This window comes from Sturnus vulgaris, chromosome 1, assembly GCF_052056855.1.
Source record: "Sturnus vulgaris isolate bStuVul1 chromosome 1, bStuVul1.hap1, whole genome shotgun sequence".
In the NCBI taxonomy this organism is placed as follows: Eukaryota; Metazoa; Chordata; class Aves; order Passeriformes; family Sturnidae; genus Sturnus; species Sturnus vulgaris.
Genome location: NC_142243.1, coordinates 116,780,041 through 116,800,018, shown reverse-complemented (window position 1 = coordinate 116,800,018; position 19,978 = coordinate 116,780,041). Strand labels below are relative to the sequence as shown.

At 38.3% G+C, this 19,978-nt stretch overlaps 1 protein-coding gene across 6 annotated transcripts in view; it reads left to right on the top strand.

Moving 5' to 3' along the window:
- Nucleotides 1–19,978, top strand: part of ST18 (ST18 C2H2C-type zinc finger transcription factor) — a 169,970-nt gene that overhangs the window by 132,938 nt on the left and 17,054 nt on the right. For all 6 annotated transcript variants that reach the window (XM_014881644.2, XM_088174900.1, XM_088174896.1 and 3 more), the window contains 4 exons: nt 1,990–2,201; nt 10,680–10,925; nt 16,573–16,688; nt 19,913–19,975. In XM_014881644.2, the coding sequence (XP_014737130.2) occupies nt 1,990–2,201; nt 10,680–10,925; nt 16,573–16,688; nt 19,913–19,975 (637 nt within the window). The remainder of the gene's footprint in view (nt 1–1,989; nt 2,202–10,679; nt 10,926–16,572; nt 16,689–19,912; nt 19,976–19,978) is intronic.

Genomic DNA, 19,978 nt, shown 5'->3' with positions numbered 1-19,978 from the left:
TTTATCTGACCTGGAAAATAGACTTGCTTAAATGAAAGCAAATATATGCATTGCCAGCTTCTTGGGTGGCAGATTTTCCAATTTTGTTTGTAAAATTGAATATTCCCTATTAGCTGTCTCTTTGCACAGATGTATGTCTATTTCACAGGTTCATTTCAAGGAAAAAATGATTGAAATGTTTTTATAGAGATGCAAATACATATATATGCAATTTATGTATGAACTATATCAGAGCTGAAGTTTACAGCCTGTTGTTCTTGCAAAGATTGCAATGTGCAGCTATTATTTTAATGGAAAGGTGAAAGTAAAAGAGCTGGTGAGTGATTTAACTATTCAGGTATACAAAAGTTGGCAATAAGAAGCTGATGATGCAGTGATGGGTTCAGAGTCCTATGTAAATATGTAGCCAGACAAAAGCCCATCATTAGCCCTCTGTGGATTCTACACTTGTAAACTTGTTGGGTTTTTTTTTAACAAAACATACACCCTTTATAGCCTGGGGTAGTTTTTTAGTTGGTTGGTTCGTTGGTTGTTGTTTTTTGTTTTCTTTTAGGATAGGTAATGAAAAATGCACTTTCTGGTCTTTAAACACAATTTAAATTTCATTGTAGTAACTGTTAAAAATGTAGACTATCTTGTTTGTGCTACAGTGCTGCGCTTACAGCAGGGTAGATAAATCCTTTTTAATTTTCACTAGAGAAAGGGAGGACTGAATCATGAGGCTTTCATGTATTGCTCTACTGAGATGCCTCTAGTGCTTAGAGAAATGGAATATAGCATTCAGCTACAGTCAAAGCACATAAACAAGCATTTGTTTCAGAGCATCCCAAGTTTGAGGGAAGATGAGTCCTCCTATGCCTTGTGTAGCTCTTAGCATTAAAAAGGACTCAGCCAAAGCTCTACATCCAAAGGGATCCAGAGCCTTGGGGCTCAGATCTTTAGGGAATGAGCAGATGGCCATACGCAGAAATGTTCTTGATGTATCTGGGTGTAGGCTGAGAAATTGGATTTTGCTTAGTTTATCTTTGTAGGACACTGTGAGGGCTGCAGACAAAAGAAGTGATTATTGCTTCTTTAGAGCTGAAATCATGGTGCTGTGTTCTCCCTGCAACAGTTTATGCCATCTTAAGCTCCAAAATCCAGAAGAAAGAGCAGAGTTCTCTCTGTTTTAGAGTAAATGCTGCTGATGAAGAAGAAAACAAAGAACCACAAACCCACTTTTGTCTGTGAAAGTGCTTTTCTGTTCACCTGTTAGCATTTAATTTTCAACTGACCTTCCCGGTGCCTAATAAATTTGTGTATTACTCCAAATATAGCCAACAAAAGATTCTAAACCAAGATCATATGTACATCCACAATTTTTTTAATTGTTTAAAGACTAGAGTTAAATTTATAAATATTTCCACAAAATATTTAGTACTGAATGTTCCTTACAGGTAATGTTTTTATCTGATTTCTCTGCTTCATTCAAGAGCCTAGTTGTGTGGTCCTTAGTCACATAAGCAAAGTTATTTAAGTAATAGACTTATTCATCTAAGGAGAGTAAGCAGTGTTGTTTTAGCTAAGACTGGTCAAGTCACTGTTGGTTTTTTCACAATAGAGCTCCAAGAGGAAGCCTTTGCAAGAAAACATTTACAATTGCATTTGTCCACTGGAGTGGTCAAATCACAATGGATAGCATGCTAATGCTTGCTCAGTCTTTCCTTGGACATCATTGTTTTCAATGCCAGAGTTAAGAATAAGTAAAATATGAGTAAAAATCTCAGAAGGTTTGTTGACAGATGTGTATTTCTCAAGCAAAAATTAAATTACTGTGTTTCTGAAGCCATTTTTACTGTAAACCCTTACTGGCAATAGCAAACAGATTGTTTTAAATGTAATCTTTGAAAATTTTTTTCTTTTATGTATGAAATCGTAGTCTGAGAAGCAAAACTATTTAATGGGGAAAATTTCATACATGCAATTGCTAATCAAATCTCTCTTCAACAGCAAAGCATTTTTCAAATCCAGTGAAATTTTCTAATCGACTGCCTAGTGCTAGCGCCCACACACAGAGCCCTTGCCATGCCAACTCTTATAGCTACGGTCAATGTAGTGAAGACACCCACATAGCAGCAGCTGCTGCTATCCTGAACCTTTCCACCCGCTGCAGGGAAGCAGCAGAGATCCTCTCCAACAAACCACAGAGTCTGTCTGCCAAGGTAGGGTAGTCCAAGAACCTGGAGGGTGTGCTAGCTACTGAACTGTGCGAATAAACTGTCTTTCATGTTAGTGACTGCATTAAATCCCCCAAAAGGAGGCTTCTGTTTGCATGCTCTTTTGAAGAGAGGCAGAGAAAAAAAAATCAGTAACGCAGTGACCGGTTCTGATAAAACTAAATAAATAGCAGGAATTATGTTGTTAATTCTTTTCATAATTGAGCCCTAATTACAAGGGGGGAGTTTTCTGGGAGGAAAAAAAGTAAAAGGTTATTTGAAATCCAAAAACAATCTGTGGTGGATAATGAGTAAGATCTGTTTTAAGAGGGAATTTTTCTCCCTCTGAAACCTGCCATTAGTGATCATTTTGGAGACTGATTTAAAAAAAAAATCATATGATTAATCAAGGGGATATTTTACTAGCAATGGAACAAAACTACCTATGGTGTCTGTTGTGTTTGGAACCCCTAACAGTTTGGCAAGGTGGAGAGGGGGGAATAACAACTGACTTTGGTAAAATTCCCCTTTCTGCTGGCAAGAGTGGAGAATCAGGCCCACTGCGTTTGGAGATAGATAATTTGGGCAAGTCTGTCATAATGGAAAGCTGCCTAATTTTGTAGATGTTTGTGTGGATTTCGTGTTTTGGTTTCTGCTCTGCGTTTCCTCACAGATCTTTATGATTTACAAATGGTGCTGTGTGAGCTGTGAGCCTTATTTTCTGTGCCATTACATAGTATTTTAATGCTGATGAAAATAGACAAGATTTTCTTCTGATGACAGTGGTGTGGGAGCACTGTTGTTTATTATTTGCATTAAAGTCACACATGTGCCACTGCAATGAAACTTCTGAAAGCTCTTTGTAGATGAGAGGGAGTCATTACAGGAACTTAAGGACAAATCATTGGGGAGTGAAAAGAGGCGTATTTGTCAAAACACAGCATAGCAGGTGTGCTTCTGCTGTGGGACTCTTACTCATGATGTTTGCTGCAAACGACAGATGATCTGTTTTTCTGCAAGTCAGTGTCGCTCTACCTTATCTCTCCGTTATCTGAGGCTCACAAGGCTCATTCTGGCTACATGTGTCTTCTGCAGCTGTTGATCTGCATTTTGGTTGAGGGTTTATTCACCACTGCTAGGAGGTTAGCTATTATTTTTTTCCATGGAACCATTAATTTGGCCACCAGCATAACACCTTGTTAGGTATTCTGAGCCTTGAGCCTTTGAAGAGTGGTATCCCCTGCTTTGCTGCTTTTGATTTACACTTGTGTGTGAAGTTTCGGACATTAAAATCAATGTTGGGAGATGAGACAGGGTAAGCTTTTTAGAGTATTTCCACATACACTCCCTGTAACTCATTATCTGTTTCAAAGACTGGTTATAGAACCTTTCCTAATGACAAATTCATCCTTGATATCTGCTGCAAAAAACCTCCTTCCATCAGTCTTTAATAGAGACTTCTTCTAGTAGGGAAATGGAAATGATGCCAATGGTTGGATTAAATTGCTGCAGCAGCCTTTGGCTGACCTCAGCAATAGACCTTTGTTGCCAGAGAAGAGCAGTAAAGGGACCAGGCATAACCCAAAGATTTTCTCCTATGTACCTGCTTCACAGTTGCCAAATCATGGGGAAGGATTGAATGGAAGTGAACATAATAGTAACGATACAGAGGGGCACTTGGGGCACATAGCTTACTCCTTTTTCACAGCCAGGAATCCAGCCTAAAAGAAAATCACCTGCCTACCTTGCTATCTGCCTGCCTCCACTTTTGCCAGACTTTCTGGAGGGCATACTGCTACAAAACATCTGACAGAAAAATCAGAATTAGCTTCTGGCCAAAACACAGACAAGTAAGCCCCAAACAGATTTGGTGTCCAATAGTACACAAAACATATTTTTATTTGGTTTTGGATAATTATTACCTTGATCATACAGGATTCAAAGCAAAAAATTGTGCCACTACTAGCCACAAAACAATTCAGAAACACCAATAAATAGTATTTTATTGTTTCATATTTTAAAATTAGAAAATTTCTTCATTGAGGAGAGTCTGACAACTTAATTCCACAACTTTTGGTTTAAATCCTGTAAATGTAAATGTTTAATTGCCAGACTATCTTACAAATCTTTAGATTATTAAAAACTCTCATCTTGAGACTTTATCTGTATTTGAACTCAAATAATGGAACGTATTACTACAGAGTTAATTATTTCTTTTTTCTACTCGACAGCACACACATTGAACAGGTTTGAAAATAACTGAATGGAGTGGCTGTGTTCAGAGCTCCACAGTATCAAGCATCTCAGCCCTGCCCCCTGAAACACCCTTTCATTCCTTTTTCTAGGAAAACCTGGTTAGCATCGTCCGTACTTCAGCAGATCAAAGCTCCTGACTTGTAAAGGTGTTTGAGCATCAGACAGCCTCCCAGAAATCCTGTCCTTGGTTCTTTACCGATGGGAGGCTGTGTGCTGGTAGAACAAAGATATGTGAGACTGCAGAAGACTTCCCAGGCTTGTTGGAAATACTTTGCCAGTAGCACAATTGTCAGAGATGTAAAAATATTGTGCTTCTAAGTTTTAAAGGCAGAACTTAAAGTTCAAACATTTCGAGTAAGTGGCATTTTCTTGTATTTGCTCAAGGCATGCATATGTTGCCTTGCTTAAACAAGTGGGGAAAACAACAAAATGATTTTTTGCCCAAGTGTTGTCCCAAGTATCTTTTTTTTTTCTTTTTGCCTCTTAAATTTTTCTTGGCACCCAAGGCATAGTCCCTCTCCTAGAAAGAGTTGGATGGTTTACCCTGAATATTCACCACATTCCTGTGTATACAGATAACATTTAAATGAAAAAGTAAATTAATTTTATAACGTAGTTCCAAATTTCAATAATTTAATGAACATTCAAATATGTATCTCTCATTCTCCGCATATCAGTTCAAAAGGGAGAGTCCAAGATAACAGAGGAGAAAGAGAAGCGTAGCAAGGATGGAAAAGTCACATTACACATTAACAGTACCACTAGTGAGAAAAACTTCCAAAGAAACCTTATGTTCAAGGTGATCTGACAAATATCCCAAGTTTAAAAATAACAATTTAAAAATTAATCCATTAAAAAATACATTTATTCTGAAATGAGCAGTAAAATGAATCTTAAATCTTCTCTATGAATTATGTATCAGTCATACAAAATAGTAAGATCATCAGATACCTTGATGATCCGGTTTTCAAAATAATTAATGCCACATTAATGTTGCACTGTATGAGCCATTCAGCCTGAGATTGCAGTAAACTTTTCCCCTGAATACAATCCCAACCAGGCAATTCTCATGCAGACAATACCCCAAGCCAGTCTCCTGGTTGTATTTGATTTGCAATATATGTAACTTCATTCAGCTCCCATTGAAGTGACCAAAAGAGCTCCCCTAGGAGACTCAGCCTGCAGTTTCTAGCTCTGTGTAAGAATCCACATCATCATAACTTCCAGGGATCTCCCCTGATTACAGCCCTCACCACACATGTCTCAATGAGGTAGCTGCAGGCAATAGTTTATCTGTATCCTCATCACTACTGCTTGCCAAACATTTTGTTGACTGTTTTGGTGTTTTTCCCACCTGTTTAGACAAAATGGCATATGCACACTATGCCTTGAAAGAAAACAACAACAAAAAATATCAAAATAAAATCACACTTGCTAAAAATGTTTAAAGTTTAAATTCTGTTTTTTGAATAAAATTTTGTCATCTCTCTCCATTCTTGGATATTGATGATGGTGAAAATTGCATCAATTATTTTAAAAATGTAGCTAACATTCAGCATGTTTTCAGGCAGTACTTTACTCCAAATACCTTAAAGCCTAAATACAGGATGAAAAATCATCCGAGTATCACTAAGTACCATCCTGTAATACTGCTGTGCATATTGCTCTCTAAGTACCTTCTTGGCTAGGGTTTTTTAATTTGTGAACTGCTCTGGGCTTAAATTGTGACTCCATTGTTGTCTCAGATGTTGTTGGGCTGTTACAAGTTTTCTCACTTTGACCCAAATTAATATTTTAATTTTCTGCAGAGGTACTCAATTGCTTAAACTAAAGTGTGAAGAATTGAGGACCAGGTGCATGTGTTTTTGTTGGCCGAGAATAGAAAAGATTGTACTCTTTTGGGTGGACTTGTATTAAGAATATTATTCATACACACGGCAAGATACAAGTCTCATTTACTCCCAATACCAGAATTTAAGAGCACTTTTGAGCTTTCCAAACCAGATTGAACTGCTAGGGGGAATGCAAAATCATTGATCATGTTGTTTCTTTGGACTTGCTTAGCATTAAGTTCCATGGCTGATGCCAACCAAAGAATACATGACACAATCTTCTATGTCACAGATTTGAAATAAGATCCCTGCAGACACAATAATTTACTCTTTCTGATCCACCTGAAACAAAGATTAACTTGTAATCATTACTGGAGACACACTGGAAAGTATTAAATGTTATGAGTGATCAGATGGGCCAAAAGCATACGAAAAAATGAGGAGAAATTTGACACAAAAAACTAGCATCCTTTATTGACCTAGCTGTTGTAATTCAGTCCTAAGGACACGACCTAATTAAGGAATAGAAAATATTCCCTAATATTTATGTCATAAGATAAACAAGGCTGAAAAAAATTGACTTTATTTTACAAAGCAGTTAGAGAGTATACAGAGCATTTTTTTTGTTGTTTTGGTTTACTTATTTATATCAGTCTTCATATTTGGTAATAAGGTACTATTTGTACCTTATCTTTTCACTGAATAGCTACTGGAATAAAGAAAATGCACTCTCATAATTTTTCTTTCATTTTTTATTCTGGAATCCTTTTACCAGCTGCTTGTAAAACGTGAGGTGGGGGGATTAGACTGTCACTGAGGAGGTAGTAGGTAAGAAGTAACCTGAACTAAATTACTCTGTGTATCTTATCATGCTCATTGACTTTTCTCCATTGCTTCAGTGGATATTGTCCTGGTTTACACCAGTGTAAATGTAAATATGAGTAAGATCAAAATCAGGCTGCAAAAATTTACACAGCTTAAAACAAACATAAGTTAGGAACTAAAAATATACATTTTCATCTTTGTTTTGCTTACAGTTTTAAAGAATAATCAGAACAGTTTATATTGTTTTAGTAGCTGTATTTTAAATATGTCATGGTAAATGGATAAATATAGGCCTGTTCACACATGCACTAGAGTCAACAATAATAAGATCTTGCCTTCAGTGAGGAGAATATAGCCTTTACAAGCCTGAGCTAAGCATAGTAAGTGCCATTTTCTGTCAGCATGTCAGAGTACTGCTCTAGCATTTTTTCCCATTTCCCATTTTTGTCTTTTTAGTTCCATTTAAAAATTAATGTAAAAATAAATGTGGTAAAGGAGACATATTGAGAGGAGGGTGGGATCAGAGTAGGAATGTAAACTGGAGCAATAACTCTGACTTCTCTCTTTTTGCTCTGCCATTTGGAGTTTGCTAGGAAGGCACCAAAGCAATAGCTCTTTTATACCATTCTGAGAAAAAAGCCATGCTGTAAACGTGTGATCAGTCCTGCAATGGGCAAATTCTCATTTTTCCCATGACTTTATTTAATTGTTGTGTGCATCTGTGAGCTCACTTAAACCCCATCTGCACACTACTTCACAAACACAACCCAGCCTTCCCTGATCTGAATTAGGTATGTGTTGGACAACCCAACTCCTACATGATTTTCAGGCAAGTGTTGAGAAAGCTTTAAATATCCATGTTAGCAAATGTTCTGCTTATCAGTCAGAGGTCCTTGTGGAGGCTATTGGTATCTGTTTCTCAGAGAGAATGATTTTCTGATATTATTCTATGTCAAGTTGCATTAAGAAAGGGACCTTGATTGGTTTTGGTCCTTTTTGTTGTTGCTGTTGCCTTCTGAGTAGTTGATATTTTGTCAGTGACAGAGAATCTGCACTATTTATGGGTTTTGCACTATAAAACTACCGCAGCCCAGTCACATGGCTTCCTTTCCTAAGCCATCTGTCACAGAGGTCTGGAATTTTATGTGAATGTTGGTTGTGCAGACTTAACCCAAGTTTTTTTATTATGAAAAATGTCAGCAACTACAATATTTAGCATTTTACTTTACATTGGTCATTAAACTTGATTACTGTAGCTCTGTTTCATTGCTATAGTTACATATCAACTATGAAGCCAAAAAACACTGGGGCGATTGTGGCAGAGCTATATTGTCAGATCCTGGAGTGTGTGCTTGGCACTGATATAGTTAATATCTTGGATTTTTGTAACTAAGGTTTATTAATGCTGGTATAAAAATGTATTTGATATTATACAGATGGCATAAGATGTTGTGGTTACTAAGTTATTATCCAGGATAAGCTGCACTGTCAAATTCAGGGCTTAAAACTATCACAGGAGATTAAACTATTTACTAAAAAGGGACAGAAAGATATAACCAAAGCATCTTAGTATGAACATATTAGAAGTGTATTTACTTCCCATAAATATAACAAAACATCTCTCTCTTTAAGCTGTATGATTGAAAATGTGAACTTGGCTATGTGGGAGAAGCAAACATAAGAGGTGCCTGAGTTTCTGAACCAGGGACAAGCAGATGGCTTGGTGGTGCTTCAGTCTAGGTGGGCATCTGTGTCAGGCTCATGGATGAAAATGGGACTCATGCTGGCTGAGTGAAGAGGGGTTGTTGGGCCTTAAATTGTCAGCTACCACCAGTATTTTCCTTCTGATTCAGAAGATTTAATCAATCACATTTTACCTATAAATAAGTCATCAGGCAGTGCTAGAAGGCAAGGCTGCATGAAGGAAGCTTTCATCCTCAGTCCAGTCAGGGTGGCCAGGTCACACTTTCAGCACAGTGGGAGAACTCCCTGCTTCACCACAACTCCTAAGATCCTCAAGCAAGGACAGGTTTCACTGCCCTCTCTTTAGCAATTGAATAGTTGACTAATCATCATGCCCCAGCAATATTTAATGGGCAGAAAAAGAAAGAGATTCCTTCTGCCAATGTCTTTCTGAGGAAGAGGTCTAAGAAAGACAGACAAACTCTCCCCCTGGACATACCTGACCCTTTTCCATTTATAACACATCATCTAGGTGATTCATTTACACTGTGAGTTTCCTATGATATTACTCAAGGTAAGAAATCTTGGATTATACAACTGTCTCCTACAGTTACACAGCACCAAACACATCTACCCCAAATTCCAAGTGTTATCCAAGTTTTACGGTGACACGAATTAAAAATAGCAGTGATGAAAGTAACACGGAGTCAATGAGCAGCGTTAATTACAGTATTCCACATGTAGATATCTGACATCAATATATCTCCATAGTCTTTGAATGTTTCCTACTTGATTCAGGAAAACACTGAGCTAGACTACTGAGTAGTCCTCCAGAAGCCACGTTTCATAGTTTTCCCTACTTGCCTTCAGTAAATGTTGGCAATAGCAAGGACTAGTCTTATATTCATCTCTGTATAGAAAATATGTCAATATGCAGTGTAGCATATTAAGCACGAGGGCAAATTTGTTGTTGATTACATTAATAAATTGCACTTTCAGCAGCCTTAGACCATTGCAAGAAGAGTTTGCCCTCTTTTTCTGCCATCAAACAGTAAGGTAGAATATTTCCTTCCTTTGTTCCTGTACAGCCAAGCAGCATTTTCCCCTTTTTGTGAGCAGGAGAGCTTCCCCCAGACTGGAAAGAGAGATTGGGTCTCTCCCCAGACTGCACCCACCTCTGCAATTAGAGGCTGCTCTTTGCTGTATTTCCCAGGAAACCAATGGTTTGTTAACTCTGGCAGAATGTCTCCGTTAGGGAGAACCTCCTCAAGATCCTCCTGCATCTCCCAGTCTCGTGGTCTCAGTGCAGACTTGTGCCTTAGTGGCCTAGTCAAAATGCTGTACCTTATTTCAAGTGATGTAGAAAACCTTAGTGAATATTTCTCCGACTGTGCTACTGTTAGATGCATTTCTTTCCCCCTCCTTCTCCCCCACCATGATGCAGATGTTGTAATGTTTCCAGGGTGTGGGGGGAAGGGAGGATATGTAATAGTAATGCTGTTGATGACCTAAACAATGCATTAATGCTTTTAACTGTGAATTGGGGTCATAGTTCTCTGTAAGAGTGAAAAGATCAAGAAGATTTAAAGCTAAACTTTTTTTAAATAAAACTAGATTTAGGGTGTATAGGTTATGGTTTAGTGGCATCTTATTTAAATTCTACTTACTATGTTTAAGCTGAGAAGCAGGGATACCATTACTGAAGCTACTCTTAAGTCTGCCTAAGAGTTGGACATTAACTGACATAATTCGAAAAGCTGGGTTTAGATTCAGATAAATTTAAATAAAAGCGTGCATTTATATTTATCCTTTAAAAGCACCACATGGTTATTTTACAGCCTTACCATGCCCATATCTAAACAAGTCTCTATTTCCTGTTGCATGTCAGGGAGCTGAGATAGAAGTGGATGAAAATGGCACACTGGATTTGAGCATGAAAAAGAATCGAAGCCAAGACAAAGTCATGCCTCTCACTTCTTCCAGCACAGCACTTCCCACTCCTTCCTCTTCTCCTTTCAAAGCAAGCAGCATCCTGGTAAATGCAGCCTTCTACCAGGCACTTTGTGAACAGGAAGGCTGGGATACACCAATCAACTACAGCAAGACCCATGGCAGAAAAGAAGAAGAAAAAGAGGTATTTTTTCAGTTTCTGAGTGACTTTTTCCCTTGCATGAGAGACCATATGATAGTCTTTAGGACCATGTAGTACAGTTAAAGGGAATCAGTTTCTACAGGTTCACAGGCTTGTGAACATTGATCCAGTTTTAATGGTCTCTTGGATGGGATATAAAAAACCCCCGTTACTCAGTTGGAAAAATCTTGCTTTCAGAGCCTATTTGTTAATGTTTGTAAGTCTCTAAGGTAAGGAAAACAAAGGTATCCACCATTAGAGTCTGCTTTTCAAATTTTTTTCCTAATGGCTCAGTCTTGTAACACGGACACCCAAATGGACTACCAATCACCAGGGAAAAAAGAAAAACAAACAAACAAAAAAATAACCCAAACAAGTAAAATCAAACAAAGACACCTCTTTAATGCTGAAACAAAAGACAGTTTTTCCATACCAACTCTTTAGACTTCTAGATAACTTGCTATCTAAGCATTTAAACTCATACTTAAAATCTTGCCTGTAATATTCTTTCTCTGGAAAACTTTTCATTTACATACTGCAAGAAATTTCTGCCACTGAGTCTTAGATCTCCAACACACAGCTTATGTGATCAATCGTCTAGAATCAGTAATTGTTTTGATTTTGGTTATGTTTCTGTTTTGCTCTTTCATCTCTGTTTATCCTGTCTTGAAAACAAGGCATCATAGTCTACTATGGCCTTTATTTCTTATTCTTTTACTTTGCTGGCAAGTTTGATTTTTTTTTTTTTTCTTTTGAGCCTAAATTTCAGGACATGGACTGCTTTCATTTTTCTTAAATCAGGAAGGAACCACCAACTCTTTAAAAGCTTGATTAGATAAAAGCCTATGTTATACCTTTCAGAAATAAGCTAAAAGTTTTCCTGGTTGGAAGGTTTTATACTACTTAATCCTTGTTTGGTTTTATACATCTAATAATAGAATTTGATTATTGTATTAATATGAAATTATCTTTTGTTCAAATCTCAAATCTGACACTTCAAGAAGACATAGATGGGGCAAAGCTATTTACAATTGAGGTTAGGGAATCCAGGTATCCAATTCAAAAACCACCTGGAATTAAAAGATAACTTAGTTGTGTAAGGAAAAAAAAATCTGTCACCACTGTGTAATTGGGTAATGAGTTGCAATGCATCCAGTGAAAAAGCCTGCATTTCTTGGAGGCTGGGTAGCTGGGCTGTCTTGAACCCTTTGCAATCTCCTCTTTGGGGCTAATGATGGTCTTCATGTCACCAATGACAGAACAATCGGTGTAGCAGGGGCTTGGAGTGGGTTTGACGTGAAGCAGGAGTCTGAGGGCTCAGGCCCTTCCCCATCATGCTGCACAAAGAGCAAGCACATCCAGCTTTGAGAGGAGTGCCTGGCTGCTGGGATCAGGAGGTGCCACAGCCTTGGCAGGGGACCTGTTGTGTCACTCCCCCTGCCTGCTGCCATCACAGCTCAGCACAAGAGCCAAGACAGGAGCACCTCCACACCCCCCCACTCCATGCCTGACTTTCACAAGGCTATGATGGGTGTCTGCATGTTTCCCTGTCCCTTTCCAGAGCAGGGAATTGGAGGTAACCAAACTACCCAACAGGGCATAATGGTCGTAGGCACTGGTGCCCCTTGCACTCAGTGCTTTGACACTGCATTTTGTCCCTAACTGAGGATCTTGCCCCAGGTCTCTGCTGTGAGATTTTACCATCCCAGGGCGCCTTGATACGTCCAGTGATGTCAGGGCCAGAGGCTCTGTTTTCAAAATCAAAGACTGGCAGTTATCCTTATGCAAAGAAAATGACTGATTATATCTATTCCTAATTCATTGTTATCTGGTTCATATGCACAACAGTTGCTTAATTTTGGTGGTAATTTCCAGAAAATATTGTCTCTCTCTCTCTCAGCAAAATAGCCTGTCCAGATGCCCCCTTAAAAAAAAAAAAAAACAGAGTTTGGAAAAAGCTCAAAATCTCTCCAAAAGGAAAGCACTGAGAAATAACTAGAGCTGTCAGTTAGTTCAACTGTCAGTTCTCCAAAGATTTCAGGGCTTAAAAATGTTAAAAGTGCCAGATGCTATTATCTGTTATTCATGTTACCATTATGTTCTGGTCTTTGCTGAAATCAATATAAACTTCCATCTGTACATTAATGGAGTATCATTGCTTGCTTTCTTTCAGTAGTGTGCATGCATGAATACACACATGCTCTTTGCAGGAAATAGCAGTGCTTGGACCAATTGGGCTGGTTCCGATTTTCCTTTTAGTCTGAAATTCTTTAGATTTTAATAGCATTTAACTATAAATCCATTCAAATGGAAAAGGAAAAATTATGCATACAGTTAGGCTTGACTAGCTGTGATGATCATCACCCAACATGCCAGAAAGAGAGATGTGCTAAAGGTGTTTTCCCTGAGGATTATCTCTCCTTCTAAAGGTAAATAGCTGGAGAAGCACAGAAGCCAAGACATGATGCTCTACTTTTAGTCATAAATGCAGAGGTTCAAAAAGTATTTGTTCTCTATTTCTGACCTTCTGTCAGACAGATGTAACCACTTTTGGGCCGTGTGTAGTGATGTAAGGTTCTAGAAAGGCAGAGTTTCAGTATTCCTTTGCCTCCATTTGCTTTACACTGTCCTGATTTTGCAGTTTCTATACATATGAAGATTTTATGCCACTTAAATACACCAAGTGTCCCTCAAGGAACTAAGAAAATGCTGGAGAAGTCACCTGTTTAAATGTCTCTATATCTCCCTTACTCCTGTGCAATATACTAAGAAAAAAACTATAAAATTGTTGATGTTTCTGTATGTATGTGTGTAATATAGCTTCAGTTTAAAAAATTGCAAATCTTAATAGCTTGATTCAGGAAATTCACCATAAAGATTTGAAAAAAACCCCAATTATTTAAAAATAGAAAACGAAAATACTGCAATTCTAAACCCTCTAATATCAATTGTGCTGGTGGTTGTAGGTGTAGTCCTGTCAGTCTTCACCACGAAATTTTGTTTTTATTAAATGACTCAGTGAAATGGAGCTGTGAACTGCAATACTGTAGCATTTTGTCAAGCCTTGGATATACATAATTCTCCATCAGGCTGCTGTGTGCAGCAGGTATCAGTGACATGATGAATAACTCACACACACACACACTCACACACACACTCACACACACACTCACACACACATACACACACAAAGTTTCCAGTCCATCACCAGCAAAAGATGGGGATATCTTTAATTTAAAACAAAGAACACAAGTCACACGTATGCAAACACTAACATATCCTGCAGCACCAACAGTTATGGTACTCTGGTGTGCTGCAGGTGCATCCTGAGGTACATGACCCAGATCAGGATCACAGTGGAGTGCTGCAGGGTTCTTTTCACCACCCCCTACTCCAGGCTGCTCTCAGAAATGGAGGAGGCTGATGTATGCCTGGTTTAGATACATAGGATCCAGGCAAAACATGCTTTAAATTTTTAGAAACACATCAGTTCAGTGATGCAGATGTAGCCTGGCAGAGTTAGTTGTTAGACAGGAAACCACCCTTCTTTAACCTCTGTTAAATTAAGTGGAAACCATTTTACCTGTGTTTTTTGAAGTTATTTTGACATGTGATCCCTTCCAGCTGGTAACAGGGAGTTAGCATTAATTTTTTGTTTCTTTTGGGAGCTTTTGATTCTACAATTACTTGTACAAGTGATGATCCCTGCTTGCACTTATGAATTTGTAAGAAAGATGGGTAAGAACGTGTGGACAGAAGTCTGGAATTCAAATCCCCTTGGCAAAATCACCCCTATATACCACTGCCAAAATCACTCCTATATGCCACTGGGAACAAGATTTAACCCAACTCTGGAAAAATACCTTTGATGTTTCTTAGATCTTGAACAAAGCTGACATCCATTTTTCCACTTTTGCATTTTAGCATTTTAGTTTCCATGTTTGGAAGACTTTCAATCATTTATTATTTCTGTACTGACATTTTATCAAGACCTTCTGTAGTTGCTAATTTTCTCTGTTGCTCCTTATCTGAAGTTCTCCTTCAGAATTGTAATTCCCCAAGCCTGAAATATATGAGGGTTTTTCTATTTATTTAAAATAATTACTCATTAATTACTGTGAAAGAGTGTTTAGTAAAGCTGAATATAGATATTTTTGCTTTCTATATTTGTAGCAAATTTGATTATTCCCAAACAAATTAACCCCACAAATGTGGTTGAAAAAAATCAGTAGTAATTGATACAGCAATAATATGGCATCGTTTCTATATGTATGTGAAGTGTGAGTTTGAGTAGGCAGTAGGTAACCAGTAGCAGAAAGCAGAAGAAAGTCATATTGAGGATCCAGCCTCCAAGCAGGCAAAGATGAGCTGCCAGAACTGAGGACCATATGGAAGCTTTATCAGAAGAAACACCCCTGCAGAGCTTACAAGACCCAGGAGGCAGAAACTCCATTTTCAGTCCAGATTCAGCTCAGCCCTGCACTCTGTGTTAACAGCTCTGCAGACAACCCTGCTCCTCTGTGCTGGCACGTCTGCCAGCTGCACAAGCCCAGAGCATCCATGGCACCAGCACTGAGTTTAGCAGAGGCTGGGACCTTCCCCTCTCAACCACAGGCAGCAGTTTCTGCTCCTACAGATGGTAATCGCTGGGAAACACCTGAGTATTGGAACAGAATCACAAAACCAACGTGAAGCCCAAGAAGGGATAAGTAGAGGTCTGATAATTGATGCTATAAGCTTTGGAGAATTCTCGAATGATAAAATAGCTACAGAGCATCCCTCTAAAAAGAAAATACTTACCTTTCATAAAGATGATCATAATAATTGAAGGTATTAAGTCTCAAAACAGTATAAACCAAGCCATTTTGAAGTGATCAAAGAAGAGTTTTCAGAAAACAAAAATGTAATTTCCTTTCAGGACTCCAAGTATCCAAAATTACTTCCCAAGGGAGTTAAGGCTCATAATTTCTACCATCCACCAAACAGTATGACATCAGTGATGATTTTGATCTAAAAATAGTAGATATCAAGAACTACCCTTAGCAGCCTGCTATTAAGAAAGCTTCAAAGTTGTTTTGTTCTTTATGATTTTTATTTTAACAAGAATCTTCTCTTTCAATAAGATAACAGGACATCCCATTCCATAGACCTAAAAAACTTTGCATCTACATTTGCTTACGTAAATAACACTTTCTTAAAATTTATAATTGCAGTTTTGTAATTTATGGTGCAATGGTCACCACTTCAACTGTATTCAAAAGTCAGAAATGTACTTACACAGCAAATAAAAAGAAGATAACTGACAAAGTCTTGTTTGGTTCTACCAACAACCACTTTTATTTTCTCTGTGTACTTTTCTTTGGTCTTTATCACCATCTTATATAACAAACACAAATTTCTCCTATATATGTCTTAAACTAGCATCTGCTTTCAGAAATATTTACACAACATTTTTAAAAGTCTGCCTGTAAGAACCTGAAATTATGATATACTAAACTTCTAAACTTTCTTAATTTCTATATTTTTTTTTTTTTTATTTTTTTTTTAAGTTTACTAGAGGTTCTCTTCTTGCCACGGAAAATCGTTTCTTGAATGTGTGGGAGGACTTGAAGAGAGAAACCTTTTGTTAAATTCTCATCTATTATTTCAGAAAGATCCAGTGAGCTCTCCAGAAAACATGGAGGAAAAGAAGTACCCAGGAGATGTCTCCATACCGAGTCCTAAACCCAAACTCCATTCAAGAGATCTCAAAAAGGAGCTCATCACGTGAGTCACAAAAAATTCTGCATTTTCCTTTGCCCTGGTAAAGACTGGCTATGCTGCTGTTCTGACTTCTGTTTTGAGGTAGATTTGCAGGAGCTGAGCAGGGAGATTTGCACAATTCACTGCTGGTAGTTAGTTCCACGTTGTGGGTATGCAGAAGAGGTTTGGAGCTGCGACAAGCCAGAGTGTGACTGGGGGTCTAAATAGATTAATGACTAAATTTACACTGGGTCCCACTCCTTATTCCTCAGATAGGTAGGCAACAAGTGGGCAACAGCTCCTTCTACAAAACACACAGTTTCATAACCTGCTACAGATTGCCTCTGCTAATGCTTACATAATTAAATAAGCTTTAATTGAACAATCGTCATTATAGATCCATTACTTAGAGCTTGTGTAGAAGCAGTCAGGATTTCTCAGACAGAAAGCGCTCAGAGTTCATAAGAAGACAAAATACAAGACAGAATGGGGTTTTCCAATCTGTGGGAAATATGTTTAAGTCCTTCATGTGCTTCCTTCCAAGCAGAATTAGTTATTCAGTCCCACTGAAAATCCAGTGGCTGTAGAAATTCACGCCCTGGGACTATAGCCTAATACTCTCTTTTCCCAGTTACTGAGATGCACTTGTTCTGTGTTAAGTTCCAAAACTTTACTATCTAGAATTACAAATAGTCTATTAAATCTCTCTGCATACAACAGCTTGTTTCAGCTCAGAACTGTTCACTAAAATTGTCCCAAGCAACTCATAACACAAGTCACTTTTTAAGAATCTCATCTAGGCTCTTCACAAAATCCCTTTGTGTTGACATCAATATCATTTTGATATTAACACTGAGTTTTCACTGTAATAATAAACTAGGACTCAGCAATCATTTATGGCACTTTTATTTTGTCCTAAACCAGAGCAGGCCCCTCTGAGCAAGTGTGGTCCATATCTCTTAGTGATGATAGCCCATAACTGCAGGCTCACCCATAAATAAATGAGTCACGTCCCACCAACTTGTGTCCTGCTCTCCAGACTCAGTGGCACTGAAGCAATCAGAGCTGCCTCTGTCTCTAGAATTTACATTTCCCTGGGGCAAGCTGCTGTGAAGAGCAATTCTTTCCCCTCATGTCATACAGTCTGCATGTTGTCTACTCACCACATTATATCTGCAGTCGTAGTTCATGACCTAAATTGCTACAGGTCAGGTTGTTTCGCCTCTTCTTCTAAAACAAATGCATACAAACATCACTGAGAGTTTATTTGCTGAAGACTAATGGCTTTTCTTTTGTAATATTTATTCCTTTGTGATACTGACCTGTTTTGAGATACCTGTAATATACTTTTCTACTCTCTTAAATAATACCACCAAAGAATTTACTAGGGCAATGATGAGCTTACAGTGGTTGTACTCTATTATGTGCCAGCAGTATCTAAAACTAGGTATCTAAAGTGTAATTGTGCCAAAAATTAAACAAGGAATAGTTTTAATTTATCAGAAGAATGCATAGGCAATATAGAGATCAGTCTACATTCCTGTGATCCCATTGAGCTCAGATATTTTGCCGAAAAATTCAGTACAGTTGGCTCCATCATGAGGAAGCTTTTAAAATGACATAAGCACTTGCAGAGAAAAATTTTTAATGTGGTTAGCGTAGTTGGAGTGAACTACTATATGAATACCACCATAGAAGCATGTGCTTTCTATTTTTCCATGTTAATTCTGTTGGCCATAACAGCATCACTCAGGTTGAAATGGGCTGTGAAAATGAGGCTGATGTCTTCCTAAGGCTTTTTTACAGATTTGAAAACTTCCTAGCATTCTGCCAGCTCAGAGAAAATAGCCAGGTGAGCATCTCAGGCACCCCTTTTTCATTGGCATGGAGCACTAGATAGCGATTTTTGTGCAGCACCTGCTTGCCCTTTTTATCCATATTCCCAGTGAAAGAAAAAGTTATTTATAAGGCAATTCTGCAGGGTTGGAGTTAGAGTGTTTTAATGTACTTCACCAAGGCATATTTAATTCACCTCCCCCTCCATGCACAAGTTGCATTTCCTGCTATCTTTGCCCTTTTGCAGAGGACTGTATCCTAGTTTGATAAATGACTTCAGTGCTACAGCTGGAGAAGGGCTAAAGATAAAGAGAAGCTGTAACATCTTCTCCAGGTGGAGCACACCTCCATCTCTTGGTTTAAATGAGTGTATCTGTTCTGTTAAACATACACCATTGTCAGCCAGGACAGTGTTAAATTTTGCAGTAGGCGGGAGGTGAGGTGGCTGGGACCTGGGGTTTATTCTATAACCTCACCCACGGAGAAGGTTTTCCTCCCAGTCAAATGAGCTTGGCAAAGGGAGAGGCTGGGCAACACCAGTTCTGTTCTGAGCAATTATTTGCCTATCTTGTGCACTTTCCTATGGATGTTTTTGCTGTTATCATTCATTTTGTTATCTCATTGCTGTTTCCAGTAAATTGTTCTTATCTCAAGATGTGGCTTTCACCTTTTGTGCCTCCAATTCTACTCTCCAACTTGTTGCAGGGGAAGGAGAAAGGGGAGGGCGAGCAGCAGCTTATGATTTGGAGAGTCTCGGTGGGAACACTGATTTGGAGAGTGCCATTCCCAAACCACAACAACCACCTTTGTATCACTTCTCAGTTCAGCTGAGAGACAGCTTGAGAAAGTTTTGTTCTCTTTCGGAACTCCAGATGTGTGATACTGACATGCTTTCTGTTCTGCAAGCAACCCTAGCACCTTTCTCACTTGTATCAGTAAATAAATATTGGATATGTTTCTAAAGAAGGTGCCTTATTTTAGTCAGGAGTGAAAGGATTTATTTTAAATATTACTGTTCTCTGGCCTCCAGTATGTTATACTGGAGGCCCAATCAGAAACTTCAGTGCCAACATTTATGAATTGCTGTGAAAATTTTGTGCCAATAATAAAACAGTCTTTTTAAGAACCCACTTTGTAAGAAAAATACCCGTGCAAAGGTAACCCTACACGAATAAAAAGCCAAGGATTTGAATTTTTTGCTTTGTGGAAATTTGAGAACTTCTTTCCCTCTGTGCTTCAAGTAATAATTAAAAAATAGAAGTGAAGTTTTTCCAGATTTCTGCAGTGTTGTGACAGCGTGTAATGATGAACGTGATTGCCTTACGGATCATTACATAATTCACCGCAGAGTATGGTGAGCTATGTGGTGTATTTTGCATACTCTAATTTCTCATTCCTTCTCCTTTGCACAGCTGTCCAACCCCAGGATGTGATGGTAGCGGTCATGTAACAGGAAACTATGCCTCACACCGCAGGTA